The 25,318-nt window shown below is 37.6% G+C and overlaps 1 protein-coding gene across 1 annotated transcript in view; it reads left to right on the top strand.

Annotated features, from left to right (window-relative positions):
* ARMC3 (armadillo repeat containing 3) overlaps positions 1–25,318 on the top strand; it is a 138,477-nt gene that overhangs the window by 102,611 nt on the left and 10,548 nt on the right. Inside the window, exons 12-16 of the mRNA XM_012556714.2 lie at positions 2,248–2,384; positions 3,227–3,395; positions 6,555–6,652; positions 7,369–7,470; positions 7,935–8,030. Of these exons, the coding sequence (XP_012412168.2) occupies positions 2,248–2,384; positions 3,227–3,395; positions 6,555–6,652; positions 7,369–7,470; positions 7,935–8,030 (602 nt within the window). The remainder of the gene's footprint in view (positions 1–2,247; positions 2,385–3,226; positions 3,396–6,554; positions 6,653–7,368; positions 7,471–7,934; positions 8,031–25,318) is intronic.

Genomic DNA, 25,318 nt, shown 5'->3' with positions numbered 1-25,318 from the left:
TTGTTCCTACAGAACAAGAGGATACTGCAAGGTTTAAAATTGGAAAAAGTGTGTGGCAGGGTTGAATCCTTTCACATTACTTAATCAATCTATATGATAAGCAAATAATCGGAGAAGCTGGACTACAGAAAGAAGAACACAGCATCAGGTTTGGAGGAAGATGCATTAACAACCTGTAGTATGGAGATGACACAATCTTGCTTGCTGACAATGATAACTCAAAAATCCTCTGGGCCCATAAACAACATAATGGTAAACAGTGAAGAAATTGAAGCTGTGAAGGATTTCATTTTACTTGGGTCAACAATCAACACCCATGGAAGCAGCAGTCAAGAAATCAAACGATGTATAAACCAAAAAAAAAAAAAACCCGTTGCTATTGAGTCGATTCCAACTCATAGCAACCCTAGACAATGAGAAAGGAAGACCAAAGAAGAATTGATGCATTGGAATTGTGGTGCTGGTGAAGAATATTGAATATACCACAGAATGCCAGAAGAACAGACAAATCTGTCTTGGAGAAAGTACAGCCAGAATGCCTTTCCTCAGTCCTCGAACTTGGGTGCACTCTTCCATTGCACACTATGCATGTCTCTCTTATCCTTCTTTTTGCATGTCATTGTTCTTGTCTAAAACACTATAAGCTCCTTGGAGCTTTAGGGCATGGAACTGAGGATTTTATTCTCTGTGTTCGTGGCATTAATATATACCTTACACATACTGTGTGCTTAATTAACAGTCGCTAAATGAATGAGTGAATGAAGGAAGGAATAAATGAATTAGATCTTTGCCAAAAGAACACATTGAGTTAGATTACCATCTTGTATTATACCCAGAAATAGACATGTTCAGATTTTGGCTTGCTAAGCACAGGATGCTTCAAGTGAGCTTTTCCAAGCTGCACAAGTTATAGACGAACATGAAATTGCTGCCAGAAGTTTCTGTGTTTTAGATGAGAATGACTGAAAGTGGAACATATTGCACAGGGCTCTTGTCTGGATATTACATATACACACTGATAGAATACTCTTTTTATACTCTAGGCTCAGATAATACAATATTGCATTTCAAACAGAGAGGCAGGAGTGCTGTCAGATTTTTTTTCTGATAGGAATAATTTTATACATAAGCAATTTTTCTTAATAATGTAATTAATGAAGTTTATTTAACTAGTGGTTCTATCTTTTGGTTCTTTTTCTTCTCTTCTTCAAAGAGAAAACAAGATAGTCAAGGATAATAGAAATGTGTCTTTTTCTGCAGAATTACTTCAGTTTTGCTTTGGCCACACTACTGACCTGGTGGTAGTGCCCAGTGGTCCCCCAGTGGCCCAAGTGATGCTTGCTTGCCTCGGTTCCTCCTGCCCCAGCCTTGGAGTCTGTGTTAGTTTCCTATGGCTTCTATAACAAACTACCACAAATTCAGTGGCTTAAAGCAACACTAACATTACCTTATAGTTTGGGAGGTCAGAAGTCCAAAAGTGCATCTTATGGACTAAAATCAAACTATCGGCAGAGCTGTATTCCTTCTGAAGGTTTTAGGGTAAACCCGCTTCCTTGCCCTTTTCAGCTTCTAAAAGCTGCCTGCATTCCTTGGCTGGTGGCCCCCTCTTCCATCTTCCAAGCACATCACTCTAACCTCTGCTTCCATCACATCTTTTTTTCTTCTTCTTCTGATACTCCATTCCCTCTTGTCTAAGAACCCTTGTGATTTATTAGGCAAAAGCACATAATCCACGATAATCTCCCTATCTCAAATCCTTAACTTAATCACATCTACAAAGTCCTTTCCAAGGATTAAAAAAAAAAAAAAAAAAAACCAAACCCATTGCTGTCAAGTGGATTCCAATTCATAGCAACCCTATAGGATTAGGATGTGGATATTTTTGGTGGACCATTAATGTGTCTATTATAGGGTCAAATGAACATTCAGTGTTGAGAAGTAAAGTGATAGGCATTTGTAGGCATGTTCTCTCCTCAGTCCTTGCCCCATGTAAAATCATGATCACCTTCTATGCCTTGACTCTTGCCTCTTTTCTTTACTTCATACATAAAACTGGGCTCCTGACTATTAGGTTTCTCAATAGACGGATTTTTTTTTTTTTTCTCAGTTTAATCAATCCAAGTAAGGACACATTGTAAAATGTTTTACATACTTAATATCTTTTAACAATCAAATAATGAGACTTTTTAAGCATAAGTACTTATACTCTATACTCTTAATGTGTAAAATTTTGGTTTCTGCTTTTAGTTAAAAAATGCAGGTGGACTGGAGCCCCTTGTAGAGCTCTTGCATTCCAAGAATGATGAAGTCAGGAGGCATGCCAGCTGGGCTGTGGTGGTCTGTGCCAATGATGAGCTGATGGCCACTGAGTTGTCCAGGCTCAGGTGAGTGCATGCTGTCACAAGTGTCTGGCTAAGATGGAGGGCAGAAAAAGAAGCAGCAGCCTCTCCCTCCCCAAGGAAAGTTAAGCAGAGTATGTGCTGCCACTGTCAATCTGCTAAGTGCTCAGGAGCCCTGCGTGCGCACCACGCGGAGGGACTGCTGAGAGAAGGGGGTGACCGTCCCCACTGCCCCACCTCCAAGACCTCCCCCAACACCTTTTACAAAAATCACCCTCTGCCTTTCTTTTTCCTCTTGATAAATGCTACTCTTCATCTTCCTCTGCTAGTGACCAACAAAGTCCTATTTGTTTCTTAACTTCCAAGGCTAAAATAGAATGGTGATTACTACCTCTGTGTTCTCCCCGCCCCCGATCCCACACCTCTTTAACCGAATTCCACACTTAGCCACCCTCACCAAATCAGTTCTCCTTATGAATAGCACATTAATTTGTTATCTTGAGCATATCAGCGAATAGAATTTTAAGGCTCCACAGGCAGGTTTACACTATTAATTTCTAATCATTTTCATTTTTTGTATATATTGCCTGATGAGCTGAAAGAGTTGGGTCCAATACTGACTTTGCTGTAAGTGAGCAAATAACTTTTTTTTCTCTGGGAGTATCCTTTTCAATGGTTTATGAGTTACTACATGGTGTATGCCCTCAAAAAGGGCTGTTTTGCTTTCATAACTCTGTCAGTATTACTTTATCCAAAAGGGTGGGTGGGAGAGGCTTTAAACTTTCCATCTCAATTCTTCATTCAGGATTGTAAGTGATTATATAAGTGGGAGCCTAATGTTGGATTGTTTATACAAGGCAAATAATGCTTTCTGGTTTTATTGACAGGGCTTTAGATATCCTTGAAGAAATTAATCTGTCAGTAAGTCGAAAAAATAAATTCAGTGAGGCAGCTTATAACAAATTGCTCAACAACAATCTTCCCCTGAAATATAGCCAGACTGGCTATTTGTCATCATGTAACATAATTAGTGATGGATTCTATGACTGTGGTCGGGTAAGTGGCAACACTTATTTGTATTTTAGTATGTATGGTGATAATTTTTTCTTAAGTGATAATGCTATTATATTGCAATTTTACAATCACCTATTTATTATCAGGAGGGATCAGTCCCTGGAGAAGGACATCATGCTTGGTAAAGTAGAGGGTCAGTGAAAAAGAGGAAGACTCTCAACAAGATGGACTGACGCAGTGGCTACAACAGTGGGCTCAAGCGTAACAACGATTGTGAGGATGGCGCAGGACAGGGCAGTGTTTCTTTCTGTTGTGCGTAGGGTCGCTATGAGTTGGAACAGACTCGACTGCACCTAACAACAAAAACATATTTATATTTTTATAGACAGGAATTTGGAAATCATCACTTTGTCTATAACTTTGTCTATTTTGCATTTTTGTGCCCTTTTAACAAGAATCTGATTATTTGTAGTTAAATTCGCTTGCTAATGCTAGCCTCAAATTTCAAATAAGAAATAAAAGAAGGAGCATTTTTACTGTGGGAATTTTATTACTTCTAGTATTTAGTATCACTATGAGTCAGAATCGACTTGAGAGCAATGGGTTTGAGGGCTTAGTATTAGTGATAAGGATAGGAATATGTTTTTCATTTTATTAATTTTAACATATTAAAATTAATCAGATTATATAATGGATTTAAAAATGTAATGGAAAAGAATATCAATTTAGTCAACTGCATTTTTTATGACATTTTTAAAACAATATGCAGTGTTATGCAATGTTAATGTTAGGAGAAATGGGAAGTTAAAAATTCAAACCTTTGAGTGTATTTTGAACATAGTTGCTAAGTCAGCATTTTCCACTTCTTCTAGAAATCAAAAGCAACAAGGAGAATAGGGAAAATAAATAAAAGAAACTCCCAAATCCCATTTTAGGCAAAACCAGGAAACAGATATGATCCACAAACTTCAAAAAACTTGGAAGGCTGCAAACAGCCCCTGAGATCAGGAAGAATCTGTGCAGGAGAAAGAAATGAAAAAGAAAAAAAAAAAAAAAATCAAAAAATGCACAAGTGGGGCAAGAGAGCTAGTGGTGGCAGTCTCAGAAAGCACCACAAAAAAATATACTTCCTGAGATGATGAGAGAATTCAGAAGCAAAAGCTATATTCCTTGTTTGCCAGGTGGGTGCAGGAATTCAGGAACCGGGGTGAGCGAGGATGGCAGCAGAAGCCCTTTTTGAATGGTTTGGTTCAAAGAAGCAGAAGAGACAGAGCCATAAAAGAATCACATAGCTGATAGCTGAGCTGTGCTTGCAGGAAGCACATAGTGTGGCAGCAGACTTAAGGAACTTTTGAATAATAAAAACAGCCAAACTAGAACTTAACTTGGGCTCTTTCTCCTATCTTGCCCCTCCCCCACACCTCCCATAACACACACACAAACCACCGAGAAATCTCTGGTCCAAGGAAGCCAAACTCATTCAAAGATAAATAATTTAATAAAAATTGGCACAGAACACTATGAAGATACAAAAAAAAAAAAAAAAAAAAAAAAATTCCTGTTGCCATCAAGTCGATTCTGACTCATAGCGACCCTATAGGACAGAGTAGAACTGCCCATAGGGTTTCCAAGGGGTGGCTGGTGGATTTGAACTGCCGACCTTTTGGTTAGCAGCCATAGCTCTTAAACCACTGTGCTACCAGGGCTAGTTACTTTAAGAAAAATGAGGAAAAAGAGCAGAAAAACCAACAAAGAACATTTACCAGAAAAATGTTGCCATAGAACAGATAAAATTGTGACAAGATATATTTGGTCACAAATTTTTAAAAAACTTAATGTGACAGTTTCTTCTATAAAGGAGAAATCCCTGATCTATTCATTCAGTAATTATTAAGTTTCTAATATGGGAGGCTTCAAATATGTCAGTGAACAAAATAGACAAAGATCTCCACTCCCATGGTACTTGGATTGCAGTGGGAGGAGACAATAAACAACAAATCTAATAAGTAAATTATAATATGATAGAAATAACTAGTACTAAGGGGGAAAAAGAAAGCAGAGCATAGTCAGGATAAAACCAAAACCACACCCATTGCCATCGAGTCGATTCCAACTCATAGCAACCCTATAGGACAGAGTAGAACTTCCCCATAGAGTTTCCAAGGAGCGCCTGGTGGATTTGAACTGTCAGCCTTTTGGTTAGCAGCTGTAGGTAACACTTAACCACTACGCCACCAGGGTTTCCATAGTCAGGATAAGGGAATTCTATAGTGCTGGGAGTACTGGGATTGGTGGTTGCAATTTTGAAGGTTATGTTTAGTTTGGCCTCACTGAGCAAAAATTTGAAGGAGGTGAGGGATACGGCCATGGGAATACCTGGAGAAAGAGCCCTCTAGGCAGAGGAAACAGCCAGTACAAACACACTTTACAGTGTAAACATGACTGATGTTTAAAGAACAGCAAGCAGGTCAGTGTAGCTAGAGCTGAGTGAACAAAGGGGAAGACCAGTAGAGCCGGAATCAGAGAGATAAAGGGAAGCCGGATCATGCAAGTCTTGCAGACCTTTGCAAAGGCTTTGGCCTTTACTCTGAGTGAAATGGGAAACTAGGCAGAAGAATGGCATGATCTGTCTTATTTTAAAAATATCACAAGAAGTGTCTTGGATGAGATAGGGATCTAATTATAATGATTGAGAAAAGATCTCAGAAGGTGATCTGATCTAAACCTCTCCTCTCTGGGCTGGCAAAATTGCCAGTATACGGCTTTGTCTAGCTGGTTTTAAACATCCTGGAAACATTTTTAGAAATCTGTTTCAGTATTTATTTACTTTTACAGACAATGAATTCTCTCCTATGAGTATAAATGGATTTGCAAAATCAAATGCTTTCAGGAGCCAGGCTGATAATTATGGTGTGAAGCAGCTGAGTATGAAGCAGTGGCGATTGTGGGGAATTGGAGGGATAGATACATCTTGCCCAAAAGCAAGGATGTCCACAAGCTTGATTCCACTGTGGGCCTTCAGGTTCCTATTTGTAATCTACAGTTTATCATTCTGTCTCTCTCTGTCTATATATATGTATGTATGTGCGTGTGTATGTGAAATTAGACATCTTAAACAGTTGAGAACATATTCTATCAATATTCATTGAAAAAATATGAGCCATGCAGGTATTACTTTTCAGTCCTCAAATTATCTTACAGATAAATCGTGGAACCAAACTTTTGTCATTGAAGGAGCTTTCCTTACAAGAACCAAATGATCAGCGTGCAATACTCTTAATTAACAGTAAATATGATGTGTGAGTCTTTGGGGGAGGAGGGATGCAGGGAAGCGTATTTGTTTTTTGTTTGTCCATTAACATGTAAATATGTAAATCCTCCCAGTATGATATTTTTTCTTTCCTCTGCATCTAGCACCACCATGAAAATAAACACTGGTCCATAAGCTCATAGCTTGACATAGTAGAGACAGTGGAACAAGTCGCACCACAAATTCGACATATTCTAGCTATTGTCATTTGACTCCATGTTACCAGTCAATTCCGAATGTATTTCTGCAGTCAGAGCCTCTTACCTTTCTGCTAACATGGAGTAAGTGAAGAAAGTATAGATAGATAGGAGCAAACCAAGATGATTTATGTTGACAAGTTTCCAGAGCTGTGTACTGGGGTATAACTATTGTCCAGCATTAGTTTTTGAAAAAAGTAAACAGTAGAGCTAAAAATGAAAGCTTCAACATTCTTCTTCAAAATGGTCATGTGTATCTATATAAAATCTATATATTGTGTGATACATTTTATAAAAATGTTTCCTGTTCTAGCTCATGAAAAGCTTTATAACACATCCATTTTGTCTTATCTTGACCTCTCTTTTATGCATTTTAAATGATATGTCACTGTTAAAATCAGCTTCATCAGTATGATTTTCAGAAAAAATCTGCCTGCTTTGTGGGACACAAGCTAATATTGACAAATCATTTTAATTTGTATATAATTTCAAATGTGTAAAATTTTAGTTCTCCACCTCTGTCTATGGAAGATAAATCATCAGACATTGGTTATGGACGAAGTATTTCTTCCTCATCTTCCTTAAGGAGAGCAAGTAAAGAAAAGACCAGGTAAGACAATTACAATTTATATCTGATAATTATCCCCTTAATTTGTCTGAATCTAAAAGTGCTCAGATTATAGATTTTGACAACTTAATTTTTATTCTTATTATGGTAATATAATGACATAATTGCTTTTTAAATTTTTGAGGAAAAGATCACTAGAAAAGGGTTGGGAAATGTGGTTTCACATTCTGTTTGCTATGGGCCTATGGTGAGATTTTGAGCACATGACTTAGTGTCTGTGGCAGCAGGCTTAGTTTCCTTATCTGTAAATAAGATAATGCCTGTTCTCTATGCCTCATAGTGGGGAAAGGAATTAAAGCATATAGTGGAAGTAAAAATGCTCATTAAAAAAAATACTTTATTAACTATAAAATGCCTTACAAATGTAATGTGTTGCTATTTTCTGTATGATTGAAATTCGTTGTGGTTTTTTTCAAAATGACAAGAAAAAGTAGTTATCATTTTAGTGCTGGAGTTGGATCTCCCACAGAAGAGAAATCAGAACCTACTTCTGGACGAAATACTGTTCTTAGCAAAAGTGCCACGAAAGAAAAAGGATCAAGGTAGGGCACGTGTATTATATTCTCCTCCTAATTATAATCTCCACAAGTTTCAGTGACCCAGCAAGGTTAGTGAAAGGGAGGTGTGGCTTTTAAATAGGAGGTTTTCTTATTAATATGTTGAACTAAGCAAGACTCATGAAATGCAACTTAAAGGCAACTTTATTTTTGTCTCTCACTGTGTCTTTAAAACTTATCCAGAGGAAGTTCTTTTCCTGCATCTGAACAAAACTCAGGTCACTCTGATCACACTATAAAGTCCTACAGTCACTTTAATTCAAAAATGAGAACAGACATATGTGCATCTATGTTCTCACAGCACTATTCATAGTAGCAAAAAGATAGAAACAACCTAAGCGCCCATCAGTGGATAAATGGATAAGTAAAATGTAGCATATACAAACAATGGAATACTACTCAGCCATAAAGAAAAACAATTCTTGAAACATCTTGGAACATGGATCAACCTGCAGGACATTATGTTGAGCGAAATAAGTCAATAACAGATATTCTGTCTTCTCACTTTTATGATATACAGAAACTAATGTTCATGGCGGGGGTTCACTCTCTGGATAGTAGGCACTTGTTATTTTTAGTGATGGGAAAGGTAACACCTAATGAGGGTGAAGTGTGCACAGCTTGAGGAAGGTAAACAATATCACTACAAAGTACACAAGAGAAAAGGACCTGTTGGTAATTGCTATGACATATATAATTTTGAAACAACAGCAAAAACAACCAAAAAATATATGTGATGGTATATATATGTATGTATGTAGGCATATATGTGTGTGTATATAGGTGTATACATATTTAGATGTATATGCATCTATGTGACTGTATGCACATATATTCATATATATAATGAAGCATATAGGGGGCACAGTTATGAATACTTCTTAGACATAAACAAATACCTCACAGGATTGAATTTCTGGGTTTGAAGATTAAGACCATAGTCTCCTGGGACACCTCAGTCAATTGGCATAATACAGTTCGTAAGGTTATGTTCTACATTTTAGTTTAGTGAATAGTGTCTAGGGTCTTAAAAGCTTGTGAGGTAACCATCTAAAATACAATGATTGGCTTCTACTCCTCCGGAGCAAAAGAGAAAGAAGGAAACAAAAGATTGAAAGAAAAAACTAGTCTACAGGACAAATAGTCTGCACAAAGGATGGCCTCATCTACCCTGAGACCCGAAGAACTGCATGGAGCCCAGCTACCACTGCCAGCCATTCTAATCAGGGCCACAATAGATGGAGCCTGATAGAATGGGAGAGAAATGTGGAACAGGACCTCAAATTCCTAAAAAGAAAAAAACAAAATAAAACAAACACCAGATCTACTGGACTGATTGAGACTGGAGGACTCCCCAAGACTATTGACCTGAGATACTCTTCAAACCTTGAACCAAGACTAACCCCTAAGGTCACCTTGTAGCTAAATAATAAAGGGGCTCAAAAAATAATGAATATCACCCTTAAGCACTGTGCTGCTTTAAAAAATCACCTATATGAGACCAAATGGTCAATAATTAATTTAAAACAAATATGAAAATGTAAGGGGGCAGGGAAACTAGACTAATGGAAATGAAACAGCTAAAACGGAGATAATAAGAATGTTCACACATTATGAAGAATGTAACCAATGCTACTGAACAACTTGTGTAGAAATTGTTGAATGGGAACCTAAACCGATGTGTAAACCTTCACCGAAAACACAATAAAATATTATTAAAGAAAAAAAATGAGAACAGACACAGCACTCTCAAGTCAGTCATTTAAAAGTCCAACCCTATGTAGTAATCAATTTAAAGCTGAATTTTCCACCCTTCCCCAGCTGCTGCCTTTTGCAGGAGGTAAGGTGTACACACTGTTGTACAGAGCTCTCTCTTCCCATGCCTGTGCTTCTGCCTCTCCTCCCCATCTTGCTTACCGAAACCTCTGACCCTTCAGGGTAGAAGAAACAAGCAGGAGGAGAGATAAACAGGAGAAAGTTCTTACTCAGTTGGACAATGTAGTTTTGTGCTTACTGGGCCGGGCATATTTTAAAGATACTTTTGAATGTCTACCTAGTTTTTAAACATTTTTTCTCTTGTGACCACTTTCATGGGTTCTTCCAAAAATCCATTTGAACCTCCTGCCACACTCCATGCCCTTTAATTATTATGGACTTAAGCCTTCAAGAGGTACTGTGGTGTTAGAGGCTATTTGGCAAATATACCAAACATCTACTTTCTAAATGAAGGCTGGGCCCTGAGGTCTCCTAAGGTAGAAGTAGTGGTTTGCTCTCCTCCTAAAGCCTCAGAGCTGTTTGTTTTGTCTCTGACTTTACTGTTCTGTTGTCAGAGTGTCTGCTCTTACTCTGCTCCTATTTTTCCAGACTTATTATTTTTCCTTCCCTTTTCTTTTCCACTCTCTGTGGTTCTTCCCTACTGGACTGAGAGCTCCTTGAGGGCAAGAACATATCTCCAGTGTTTATCACAGTGCTTGGTTGGCATACGTAGCTATTCAATGTTTATTCCAGAGAATAGAATTCTGACCTTTTATAGGAAAAGGTTGCTTATTTGCAACAGAGTGCACACTTATGAACTGTGTGCCGTGAGGAAGTTAGTTACTTTCTTTTGCCTCAGTTACCTCATCAATAAAATGGAAAGAAAAATAGTACCTGCTTCACAGTGTTGTTGTGGGAATTAAATAAGGTAATACATCTAAACTGCATAGAGCAGTGTCTGGCATATAGTAAACACTCAACAAATGTTAGCTATCAGTGTTATTATTATTGTTGTAGTAAGCATAGTTGTAAGGAGCCAAAACCCACTCTTGCACAAAGTAAAGCAATTCCCTAGAATCCACTGCAGGAAATGCAGCCAGCCCTCCTGGGAATAAAGCCAGTAACTGTAGGGTCTGTCTTTCTCTCCCTTTGGCAATTTCTCTCTCCCCATGCATGGTGTCTTATTTACAAGTTGCATTGCTATTCTTCTTTGTTTTCTTTTGGTTATTGCCTTAACTGTAGCTTATATATGACTCTGGTTTGCTATGAGACCACATGTGTCTCCAATTCCAAATAGCCCTTCAGCCCCAAAACCCAACAACAATTAAGTGCAACGTGTGTGTCTCTTAGTGCATCTTCATGAAAAAGACAATTTTATTTCCACAGGCCAGCCAAAAGACTGGGTGTTTTTGAGGCAGAATGCAATCCTTGGTCTACTCAGCTGTGGCCACGCGGAAGAATCAGCCTTCTGCCACCTTGATAAGGGAAGGGTAGGCCACTTAACTAATGAGTGGCCACAAGAACCTATTCTACTTATTGCCTGTCTATCAAAACACTCCTTTATCTCTGGCCCTCACCAGCCAATAAGCACATCAGATTTAATCTTTAGTTCTTCTACTATTCTTGGCTTTTTTAAATTATTTTATTTTCTTAGAGCTCAGTCTGGTTCTTAATCCTAAATATTTTGGGGGAAAGAAAGAGGGCACTCCTTATGGGTTAGAAGTTATTTTGTATACTTACCAATATCAAAATGCTGACCTTCATATAGCCATGCTTTGTTTTATTGTGATATCTGGCATTAATATTTTCTTTAATATTTTGAAGCACTAACATCTCAATCTCATTTGATCCATGTCACCTTGTTCTGTGGATAGGTCCTTTCCTTTTCAGCCCTTATTGCTATCTCTTAATCCTCTACAATTCCTTAAATATTGATATTCTCCAGCATTCTCTGTCCACGCCTTTTATTACTCTCTATGCATAGTTTCAGCTACCACTCCAATTTATACCCCAGTTTGACCCTCTGTGTTGGACTTCAGACCTGTAATAGTCCAGTTACCTATTGGATCTCTCTACTCTAATAAGCACCCCAAGCTCAGTATGTTCTAAGTTGAACTCCTTATTCTCCCCAACTCCCAGCTTCCTCTTCTTCTGTTCCTATGCTGATTAATGTTCCCATGTTCCCATACAATTACCCAAGTCTAGGAATCATCTTAGTCCCCCAAGTAGTGCAAACTTAATGCACTTGGCTGCTAACCAAAAGGTTGCAGGTTCCAGTCCACCCAGAGGTGCCTTGGAAGAAAGACCTGGCAATCTACTTCCAAAAAATCAGCCATTAAAAACCCTATGGAGCACAGTTCTACTCTGACATACGTGGAGTCGCCATGAGTCAGAGTCAACTCAATGGCAACTATACTGTACTGTACTAGGAATCATCTTAAAGTCCTTTTTCTTCCTTATCCCCGGTACTGAATCAGTCTCTTAGTCCTATCCACTCTGTCTTAAATATCTCTTAAATCCATTTCTTCCCTTCATTTTCATGTTTACTTCTTTGGTTCAAGCCTTTATATTTCAATCATAACATCCTTATTGTAAGATCCTCCTGCCTCTAATAATGCCCTCCACAAATCCATCCTCCATGTTACCTTTTTGATATGAAAACCTAATCAGATTTCTCTGCCTAAAACAATGGCTCCCTATCATCCAGATGAAGTCCAAACTCCAACTAGGGCATAACAACCCTTTGTGCTATCACCCCTCCCTGCCACTTCAGCCTTCTCCTCTACCACTACAGCACGTGCACCTGTTAGACAGCAGGTTATATACGTCACTCAATCTGCCTAGACCAGCCTTCCCTATCTAATATGTGTGGCAAATTCCTATTCTTTCTTCACTCTATTTATATTTTGGTTTTTGTGATGGCTTCCCTTACCACCCCAGCTTAAACGTTCTCTATTTGTATCCACTTCTTTGTTAATTTGATTCTGTGTCTAGTGTATAATCTGCACTGATTGGTGTTGATTTATTTATTTGTCTTTCTTATTAAGCAGTGAGTTTCTTGGATCTAGGACCATACTTCTTTCATCTTTATATTCATGGGGTCTAGAATAGTATCAGGTACATCAGGGACAGTAAAGAAATGCTAATTGATTAAATCTTCATAAATTACTTTTGATATTGAATTCTGGCTGATGAAAGGAAGAGATGTTTGGCTCCCTTAGCAATATACACGGGTACTGTCTCTTAGTCATATTTAAATAACTTCTCACCTTCTTTTCTTGAATTTATTTATTCATTCAACAAATATGTATTGAGCACCTACTGTATGCCAGGAATTGTTCCAGTGTTGGAGATCCAACAGTGAACAAAAACCTCTGCTCTCATGTAACTTACGTTCTAGTGGAGAGATAGACAGTAAAAATAAATAAATAAACTGTGTACATGCACACACACTTGCACCTGTGTGTGTACATACACACATACTATCTACCCTTTTAGGCCAAGAATAAATCCCATCTCCATTTTGAACAATATCCCCTTCCCAACCTCTAACCAGGACAATTAGAAAAGATTTCTTTTGACACTGAGGTCATTGAGTTTATTACTCATCTGAAATTTATCACATGCTGCCTGATGTGATTTTTTACCACATACCAAACTCTTCCCACCTAAAGTGAAACTCTGAGTGGGCTGGGTTCATACCTTATATTTCTCCATATACCCCACCAGCCTTGCCCTATAATTAATATATTCAAATAGTTGATGGTATCAGAAGAGGGCAAGTGATTAAGTTTTAAAAATGTTAATATACAATTTGGAGCCAGACAGATATCTCTATCTACCTACCACCCACCTATGAACATAGAAAAATATCCTTAGAGTTTTGGATTTTCACCATAAATCCTTGTTTCCTGAGGTAGTTTTTCTGGAATGTCTCTGCAAGAAAGGTAAAAGTTCTGCTGTCTTTAATCATAAACTGATGTTGTTTCTGAGGATTTTAAGGGAGTTAATTTTGTGATTTCCAAGTGTTTGTTTCCATATTCACTTGGAAATGAAATTCATTTAAGTATTGAAGTCCTTATTAACACAACTTGGCAGCCATCATGGAAAGAAACCCAAATGAAATACGTGTATTTATAGCAGCAGGAAACTATAGCTCAGAAGTTACAATAAATTATCTCTTTAATCACTCAATAAGATTGCCCTCCCTAAAGTGCTTAGCCTGATTCACTAGATATCATCTTCTACATGCCAAATGGTTCTTTCTTCTTACTTCAGGCAGCACACTCAATGAGCAATACTCCTGCGTCTGCATCTGTTTTATGGATGATGCAAGTAATCACAGGAGCCGAGCTCTCCAATTTTATAAAGTTACCTTGTAATGGCAGAAAATGGATGAACCCGATATATGCTTGAAGCAGTTCTCATTGACCTTCCTAGTGTTAGTTCCTGATTTACTAAAATCTTACTATGTATATGATGATGTTCAATTTATTTACTTTACAAAAAAGGAAAGGGGTTAAAATGAAATATCTCGGTAATATTACTTTTTGATTAGAGATTTTGCCATAACTTATGGCTGGTGCATTTAATGACACATGATTAGACTCTCTCCTTTACCTTGCTGCAATAGATGTAATATATAATTATTATATATAACCTTTGGTATTTATGATTAGTAGAGTTGTGTGCAATTCTCAAGTAGCAATTGACAAAATTATTTTTCTGTTTTTTTTAAATAAGTTTTTAAAAATTCATGTGGACTTTAGTTGATCCTCCTTTCCTACCTTGTGCTTCAAGTAATACGTAAAAAACACCAAACCAACCCCATTGCCGTCAAGTAGATTCCAACTCATAGCAACCCTATAGGACAGAGTAGAACTGCCCCCGTAGAGTTTCCAAGGAGTTCCTGGTAGATTCAAACTGTCAACCTTTTGGTTAGCAGCCATAGCACTTAACCACTATGCCACCAGGGTTTCCAAAGTAATACTTAAAGAATTCCCACCCCTAATTTACTGCTAATGGAAGAGAATTCTCAATACCTGTGAATACATAATTTAGATGATTCACCTGTCTGGCCTAGCCTAGCCCCATTTTCTGGCTTTCATGACCCTGTGACAAATTTGTTGTTTTAAGTTTTTGGTTCTGATGAGGTAACAAAATAAAAGCTGTTGTTTAATCCTAGTATTATCACACCCTATTATAATTTAAAAAGTGCATAAGAAAATCTTGCCTTAAAAAAGTAGGTACCCCAAATCACCAAAACAATCTTTAAAAAGAAGAACAAAGTAGGAGGGAGGACTCACACTTCCTAATTTCAAAACTTACTACAAAACTACAGAAATCAAAACAATTTGTCCTTATACTTAAGGACAGTAATATAGCCCAATAGAATGGAGAGTCCAGAAATAAACCCATATACATCTATGGCCAGTTGATTTTTGACAAGGGTGCCAAGGCGATTCAATGAGGAAAGAATAGTCTCTTCAATAAATAGCACTTGGACAACTGGATCTCCACATGCAGAAGAATGAAGTTGGACCCAAACCTCACACCATGTAGGAACATTAACTCAAAATGGATCAATGGCTTAACTTTAAGAGCTAAAACCATAAAACCCTTGGAAGAGAACATAGGAATACAGCTTCAGGACTTTGTATTTTAAAATGAATTCTTAGATACGACACCAAAAGCATGAGCAACAAAATAAAAAATAGATAAATTGGAATTCATTAAAATAAAAAACTTGTACATCGAAGGACATTATCAAGAAAGTGAAAATGCAACTTACAGATGGGAGAAAATATTTGGAAATCATATACCTGGTAAGGGTTTAATATCCAGAAAGTATAAAGAACTCTTTCAATACAACAACAAAAAGACAAACCCCCCCAAAACAAGTAGAGAACTTGAATAGACATTTCCCCAAAGAATTTATACAAATGGCCAATAAGCACATGAAAAGATGCTCAAACATCATTAGTTATTAGGGAAATGCAAATCACTTCACGCCCATTAGGATGGCTAAGATAAAAAAAAAAAAAAAGAACGGAAAATAGCAAATGTTGGAAAGAATGTGGGGAAATTGGAGCCTTTATCCATTGCTGGTGGGAATGCAAAACGGTATAGCCACTGTGGAAAATAGTTCGGCGGTTCCTCAAAAAGTTAAACATAGTACCACCATATGACCCAGCAATTCCACTGTTAGGTATATGCCCAAAAGACTTCAAAGCAAACAGACACATGTACACCAATGTTCACTGCAGCACTATTCACAATAGCCTAAAGGTGGAAATAAGCTAAATGCCCACCAATGGATGAATGGATAAACAAAATGTGGTACATACATACAATGGAATACTACTGAGCCATAAAGACAAATGAAGTCCTGATACATGCTACAACATGGATGAACCTTGAAAACATTATGTTGAGTGAAATAAGTCAATTGCAAAAAGACAAATATTGTATTATCTCACTTATATGAAATAACAAGAATAGGCAAATGTATAAGACACCCAAAATTTATTAATAGTTACCAGGGGTAGGAGGGACAGTGAAAGGGGAGTCATTGTTTAGGAAGCAGTAAGTTTCTGTTTATGGTGATGGGAAATTTTATGGCAATGATTATGGGTGATAGTTGATCAATATGATTAATGTAACTGATATCACTAACTTGTATACCTGAAAAATGTTGAATTGGCAAATGGCGTGTTACATATGGAGCCCTGGTGGTGCAGTGGTTATAACAGCTCGGATGCTAACCAAAAGGTCGGCCATTTGAATCCACCAGCTGCTCCTTGGAAACCAGATGGGGCAGCTCTACTCTGTCCTATAGGGTCACTATGAGTCGGAATCAACTCCACCGCAATGGGTTTGGTTGTTTTTTGGTTTTGGTATGTGTATACATATCTATATATATTTTTAAATAATATTTTATTACGTTTTCAGGGAATGTTTACACAGCACATTAGGTTCCTATTTGACAATTTCTACACAAATTGTTCAATGACATTAGTTACATCTTTCACAATGTGTCAACATTTTCTTTGATTGCATTCTGGCTGTTCCATTTCCAGGACAGGCAGTTGATGGATTACGAACAAGTTCTGTTCCTAAGCCGGTCTTTAAGTCAAATTTGTACGTAAGTCGGAACAATTAGGTAGGGTTCATATCTAATGTCAGTTAGTCAAATGTTTGTCTTAGTATATAGTATATAGTCTACCTATCTATGCATTAAAAAAATTAAACACTTCCAGATACACTAAAACATCTTTAACATAATGACACAGTAATAATAATGTCTTGATGTGTGTCACAAAGTAGCATCCATTTGTTATTACAAACCATTGTAAGTACTGCGAATTTTTAATATAATAGGCTTTACAGGGGTTGGTTCATAATTCTGGGTTGTATGTAAGCTGAACATTCTCAACCCAGGAACTGCCTGTACTCTAGTTCCTCTGCCCCCTTAACTTCTCATCTTTGCTTTAGAGTAATTGTTGATATATATTTTTTACAATTAAAGAAAAAAGAAAAAGAAACTGAGAAGACAACCTACAGAATGGGAGAAAATATTTGGAAATGTATATCTGATAAGGGTTTAATATCCAGAATACATAAAGAACTCAACAATAAAAGACAAACCCAATAAACAAATGAGCAAAGAACTTGAATAGACAATTTATCAAAGAAGATAAACAAATGGCCAATAAGCATATGAAAAGATGCTCAACATCATTAGTCATTAGGGAAATACAAACCAAAACCACAGTGAGATATCACTTCACCCCTACTAGGATGGGTGTTAGCAGAAAAACAGAAATTAACAAGCGTTGGCAAGGATGTGGAGAAACTGGAACCCACGTATGTGCCTTGCTGATGGGAATGCAAAATGGTACAGCCACTGTGGAAAACAGTTTGGCAGTTCCTCAATAAGTTAAACATATAATTACCATGTTGTTGTTAGTTACTGTCAAGTGGATTCTGACTTATGGCAGCCTCATATGTGCAGAGTAGATATGCTCCATAGAGTTTTCAAGGCTGTGACCTTTGGAAGCAGATCACCAGCTCTGTCTTCTGAGGCACCACTGGGTAGGTTTGAACCACCAACCTTTCAGTTAGTAGTTGAGTGCTTAACCATTTGCACCACCCAGCAATCCCACTATATGCTCAAGAGACTTGTAAGCAGGAACTCAAACAGATACTTATGTACCAGTGTTCATTGCAGCATTATTCACAATAGCCAAAAGGTGGAAACAACCTAAATATCCATCAACAGATGAATGGATAAATAAAATGTGGTGTATACATACGATGGGATAGTATTCAGCCATAAAGAAAAATGAAGTTCTGATAAATGCTATGACGTGGATGGATCTTGTTAACATTATGCTGACTGAAATAAGCCAGAAACAAAAGGACAAATATTGTATGATACCATGTATATGAGATATCTAGAATAGGCAAATGCATAGAGACCAAAGTAGATTAGAGGTAGCCAGTGGCTGAGTGGAGTGGGAAATGGGGAGTTATTGCTTAATGGGTGCTGAGTTTCTGCTTGGGGCAATGAAAAAGTTTTGAAAGTAGATAGTGGCGATGGTTGTACAATATTGTGAATGGTTAAGATGACAACTGTTACATTATATTTATTTTAGCATAATAAAAAAAGTAGGCAAATGTCATGGGAGTACCATATTTAAAGAAAGAATGTGATAGATATTTAGGTAAAGTAACAGCTTTTTTAAATCCCAAGATAAGGTGTTTATTTACATTAGTTCAGTAACAAAATTTTGCTAGAAAAATTGAAATATAAAACTTAGGTCAATTATAATATGCTGGATGAACTAGATGTTGATCTGCCTCTTATGACTGTGGGTAAGCCAAGTACCTGTCTGCTTCAAAAAGGGAAGTGTGTCTTTATTTTGCTTCTATTAGTTACTTAAAATCTTTAATTCAGATTACTATTTATTATACTTGCACCATGATAATTATTAAGAAAAAAAAAACTAGAGCTAAAATGAACAAGCTGAGCTCCTGGCCCAGCTGTGAAATAAAAAATCTACAACCTCATGACTCTTGACTCTTCCCTTTTAAATGTTTCATGAATCTCTTGTAAAGCTGCTCTCGCCTAGGGCTTTTGAGATCCTCCCCACTTCCTCCCAGAGCTTGCTCTCTCTTTCCTGTCTTTTCTCTCAAGGTCTGCTCTTAGCTAGTAGTGATCACTAGGAAAAAGTCTAGTAAAGTAAGACTTACTGAGGTACAAGTGACAGATAAGATGTTATATATTAACCTAAAGGTATTGTAACAAAATAATGGTTGCATCATTTAAGATTAAAAATGTTCATGTTTGTGACAAGCTATTTGAGGTACAGTGCCAGAGTAGGAAGTGGAAACTTCAGCTCATCAAATCATACCAGCAGTGTGGCTAGGGTTCGCCAAAGGAAGTGAATAAAGAGCAAAGCTTTTCCATCTACAGTGCTTAAAGTGTGTAAAAGTAAAGTCATAACTCTTGTGCAAATATAAAATGAATACATGACAAAGTTTATTTTTTTAATTAACATTACAAAATTGATTTTTATGTTCAGTTCTGTGAATGTTAAAGGGAGTATAGATTTATGTAACCATCATCACAATCAGCATACAAAATAGTTCCATCACCCCAGACATTCTAACCCCTGGTATCCACTGATCTATTCTTTGCTACCGTAGTTAGTCTTTTCAAGAATGGCATATAAGTGGAATCATTCTGTATGTAACCTTTAAAGACTGGATTTTTTTCACTCAGCATAATCAATGTGATATTCTTCCAAGTTGTTGTGTATATCAATAGTTAATTCCTTTCTGTTCTTGGGTAGTATTTTATTGTATGGATACACAATAGTATATCTATCCACCTGCTAAAGAACATTTGGGTTTCTAGATTTTGGCAGTTATGAATACAGCTGTTATAAATGTTCATGTACAAGTTTTTGTGTGAGCCTAAGTCTTAATTTCTCTAGGATAGATATCTAGGAGTGGGATTGTGGGTTGTATAATAACTGTATGTTTGACTTTATAAGACACTGCCATACTTTTTCCAGAGTGGTTGTACCATTTTGCATTCACACCAGCAATGTATGAGAGTTCCAAGCGCTCCATATCCTTGCCAGCACTTGGTATTGTCAGTATTTTTTTTTTAACTTTAACAATTCAAATACCTGACTGGTGCTATCTTAGCATGATTCTAATTTGCGTTTCCTTAATGGCTAATTGCTACAACTGCAAGGCTACAAACTGCACTACAAAAGAGGCAAGGTGGGAAAACCCCACCTTTATCATTAACTGCATAGCAAGGATCAGCATGAATCCAATTCCCAGCTGGAAGTTGATCCAGGCCTCTCCTTCCCACATTTCCATTCCTCATTGCCAGCCACTTCCGTGGCAATATCTCTCTCTGACCCTAGCCACCAGAAATAGATCAGGCCTCACCCCAGGCTATCCTGAGCCGGGTCAAAACATCCCTGGCCACCTGAGGCTAGGTCACTGAGGAGTAGCCATAGGCTCAGGAGTCTGCATAACTCCCTGAACTTCACATGAGCTGGTCTGTCTCTCTCTTTCTCTCCCTCTTTCTAGTCCCGTTGGACTTGGAACTAGGTCACAAGCTAGAAGGACTCTATCTTTCATCAACTGCCCATGTAGCCTTTCCCTAATACCCAGCAACCCAGCAACCCAGAGCTGGGTGTATGCAAATCAACTCTGTACTGCCAACCCTGCTGGCTCATTGCCCTGTGGATTTGTTAATTCTCTATAACAGCTTACAACATTCATGGAGACTGTTATATATACTTACACCCACACTCTTATTATAACCAGAAACAATACCAGTGAAGAAATGCATCAGGCAAGTTCTGGGAGAAGTCCTGGCACAAGGCTTCCATTGTACCCAGGGACATGCCACACCTTCTCCTATGTGGATGTTCTCAGCAATACTGGAAGCCCCAAAGAGAGCGCTCCAAGGTCCCGGGTGCCCTACTCATTGGGACCTCAATGAATATGCATGATTTGGGCTTAATGCATAGTTATGATTGTTCCAATCAATGAATATGCCTAACTACACCAGGCCCCCTTCCCTTCCTGAAGTTAGTTCCCCAGGTGTGGGGCCTATGTAGCTCCTACTTGCCCAACTATTTTAGAAAACAAAGGCATCTTGATTGCTCGAGTTGTTTTCAGAAACCAGAGTCAAAGGGCCAAACCAACTTTTTTCATGTGCTCATTTGCCATCCTGATATCCTCGTCAGTGAAATATCTGTTCAAATATTTTGCCCTCATGGCCCTGAGGCTCCCTTCCCCAATTAGAGACATTTGGGTAGCCAGGAGGTAACAGAAAAAGGGACCCTGCCACAACAATCAGCCCAGTCTATGAAGCCTGTTTGTCTCAAGGGTTTGAGACTCCCTACACCCTGCAGAGACATCAGGGCAGATGGGGGACACTGGTAGGATGGAATCCTGTCACAACAAGCCATCTGTCCAGGAAAGCTGCTTCATCCCTATGAGCCTGAGACACTTATCCCCTACCGAGAGAAACCTGAAAGCCCACTCTGGGGAATTCCTACCCAGCAGCACTAGATCAACCAAGCAGAAAATTTAAAAATTAAACTATCATTTGGAACCACAGCCCACAAAAGTAGTCCAGGACCTGCATGCTGGGCATAAACAGGGTGACTGTTTGCTAAAATAAAGAAATAGGGCCCAGAGTCTCCTAACATAATAAACAACGTATCTAGGATATGATTGACAATGACCCATCATACAAAGAAAATCACAACTTGCATGAGCAAAGACAAGCAGCTGATGTCAACATTGAGATAAATCAGATGTTGGAATTATCTGACAAGGATTTTAAAGAAGCCATCATAAAAGTGCTTCAACAATCAATTACAAATTCTCTTAAAAAAAAAACTCAGTAAAGAAAAACAACAACTAAAAGTTCTAACAAAAGAACTAAATGGAAATTATAGAACTGAAAACAATACAACACAAATTTTTTTTTTAATTCCCCAGATAGACCCAGTAGCCGAGTGGAGATGACAGAGGATAGAATCAGCGACTTGAGGGAAGATCAAGAGAATTTCCCCAATGTGAACAACAGAGAAGAAAAACTGGAAAAAAAATAAAAAGAACAAAGCCACAGGGACCTGTGGGACAGTAACAGATAATACAACATTCAAAGCATTGGGCTCCCAGAAGGAGAAGAGAAAGAGAGTGGGACTGAAAGAGTATTCAAAGAAATAATGGCGAAAACTTCTCTGATCTGGCAAAAGACAAACTTCTGGAATCAAGAAGCTGAGCCCTCCAAACAGGATAACATCAAAGAAATCCACACAAAGACACATCATAATTAAACTTCTGAAATATAATGACAAGTAAAAAATCTTGAACACAGCCAGAGAGAAACGATGCAATTCCAAAAGGGGAACAGCAATTCAAATGACAGCAGATTTCTCATTTGAAACCATGTAGACCAAAGGAAATGACACAACATTTTTCAAATGCTGAAAGAAAAGAATGATCAACCATGAACTCTATCTGGTGAAACTATCCTTCAGGAGCGAAGGTGGGAAGAAAGACATTCTCAGATGGATGATAATGTAAAGAATTTATTGCCAGCAGACAGGAAGGTTTTCCAACAGAAAGGAAATAATAAAAGAATCAGGAAAGAAGGAACAACAGAAAGAGAAGAAATATGCGTACATACAATAGGCTATCCTTTTCCTCATGAGTTTTATAAATCACATTTGAAGATTGAAACAAAAATTATAACAATGAAAGTGAAGTTTCCACACTTCACTCATGGTGGTAAATGTTGATACCAGTAGATTGTGATAAGCCATACATATACATTGTAATAGCTAATGTAACCACTACAAAACCTGTACAGATAGATACATTCAAAAACCCTAAAAAGAAATCAAGATGGAATCCCAAAAAATGTCCAAGTAATCCATAGGAAGGCAAGAAAAGGAAAACAGAGGAACAAGAACCAGAGGAAACAAACATATGACAAATAGTAAGAATACAGATTTAAGCACTAACATATAAACGATGTTGTGATTGTTGTTAGCTGCTGTCAGATCGACCCCCCAACACACGATGAAACCATGCACAACAGGATCGGACCATTGTGATGAATAGGGTTTTTATTGGCTGATTTTTGGAAGTAGATCTCTAGGCTTTTCTTCCTAGTTCACTTTAGCCTGAAAGCTCTGCTGAAACCTGCTCAGCATCATAGCAACACACAGGCCTCCACTAACAGATAGATGGTAGCTGCACATTAGATGCTTTGTCTGGGAATTGAACCTAAATCTCCTGCATGGAAGGCGAGAATTCTACCACTGAACTACCAATGTCCTCAACATATAAATAATTATCTTAAATATAAATGGTCTAATTACACACATCATGGGGTTGGCAACCAATGTCATGAAACAATTTTTGTATTAACTGTTTAATGAGAAACTAATGTACTCTGTAAAATTTCACCTAAAGCACAATAACTAAATAAAATCTCCTAGAACTAGTAAATGAGTTTAGCGATGTGGCAGAATATAAACCCAATGCACAAAAGTCATTTCTATATACCAACAATTGGAAAACAAAATTTTCAAAAAGTACCATTTTCAATAGCTCCATAAAATGAAATATTAATTAAAAAATTAAAATGAAACAAAACACATACAGGACTTGTATATTTAAAACTATAAAATGCTGGTAAAAGAAATCAAAGAAGACTTAAATGAGAGACACACCATGTTCATGTATTGGAAGACTCATGTAGTAAAGATGTCAGTTTTCTCCAGATTGATCTATAGATTTGATACAATTCCATCAAAATCCCAGCAGGATTTTTTGTAGATATAGACAGGCCAATTCTAAAATTTCTATGGAAAGGTAAATAAATTATAAATAGCCAGAAAATTTTTGAAAAAGAAGAATAAAATGGGAAGAATTGCTCTATCTGATTTTACAACTTAGTATAAAGTGACAGTAATCAAGATAGTATGGTACTGATGAAGGGATATACAGATATCAATAAGCAGAATAGAGGCCAGGAACAGATGACACAAATATGAATTTGTTATTCGAAAATTTTATGAGATAATGGTAGATTCACATGCAGCTGTAAGAAATAATATAGAGAGATCCTGTGTACCCTTCACCCTGTTTTTCCCAAAGATAACCTTTTGAAAACTATAGTACCATATCACAATTTGGACATTGACATTGATACAATCCAACGATTTTATTCTGGATTTCCCAGTTTTACTTCTATTGCTTATGTATGTGTATTCTATAAAATTTTATCTCATGTGTAGGCTCATGTATCTTCCACCACAGCCAAGATGCTGAATGAGGATTCCTTGTGTTGCCCTTTTATAACCATACCCACCTCTCTATCACTACCCCTTCTCCCATCAACTCCTGGCAACCACTAATCTGTTCAGCATTTCTAAAATTTTGTCATTATCTAAATAGAATCATGCTTTTTGTTATGTAACCTTTGGGGATTAGCTTTTTTCACTCAGTATAATTCCCTGGTGATTCATTCAAGTTATTGCATGTATCAATAGTTCACTCTTTTTTATTGCTGAGTAGTATTCCAGTTTGTTTAACCATACACACTGAAAGACACCTGGGTTGTTTAACTTTGGGGCCATTATGACTAAAGCTGCCATGAACATTTGTGTACAGGTTTTCGTGTAAGCATAAGTGTTCATTTCTCTGGGGTAAGTGTCCAAGGTAAGCACTCACCCAGTGGCTCCACAGGAGAAAGACATGGCAATTTGCTTCTGTAAAGATTGTTGTTGTTGTTAGGTGCCGTCGAGTTGGCTCCGACCCATAGTGACCCCATACACAACAGAACAAAACACTGCCCAGTCCTGTGTCATCCTCACAGTCATTGTTATGCTTGAGCCAATCATCACAGCCACTGTCAACCCATCTCATCGACGGTCTTCCTCTTTTTCAATGACCCTCTACCTTACCAAGCATGATTTCTTTCTTCAGGGACTGGTCCCTCCTGATAACATGTCTAAAGTACTTGAGACAAAGTCTTGCCATCCTGACTTCCAAGAAGTACTCTGGCTGTACTTATTTCAAGACAGACTTGTTCATTCTTCTGGCAGTCCGTGGTATATTCAATATTCTTCACCAACGCCATAGTTCAAAGGCATCAACTCTTCTTCGGGCTTCCTTATTCATTGTCCAGCTTTTGCATGTATATGAGGAAATTGAAAACATCATGGCTTGGGTCAAGTGCATTTTAGTCCTCAAACAAACAGACATCTTTGCATGTCAACACTTTAAAGAGGTCTTATGCAGCAGATTTGCCCAATGCAATGCGTCATTTGATTTTTTCACTTCTGCTTCCATGGGTGTTGATCATGGATCCAAGTAAAATGAAATCCTTGACAACTTCAATATTTTCTCTGTTTATCATGATGTTGCTTATTGGTCCAGTTGTGAGGATTTTTGTTTTC

Source organism: Trichechus manatus, unplaced genomic scaffold (genome assembly GCF_000243295.1).
Source record: "Trichechus manatus latirostris isolate Lorelei unplaced genomic scaffold, TriManLat1.0 scaffold00075, whole genome shotgun sequence".
In the NCBI taxonomy this organism is placed as follows: Eukaryota; Metazoa; Chordata; class Mammalia; order Sirenia; family Trichechidae; genus Trichechus; species Trichechus manatus.
Note: the sequence above shows the minus strand (reverse complement) of the source record. Positions and strands in the feature narration are given on the sequence as shown.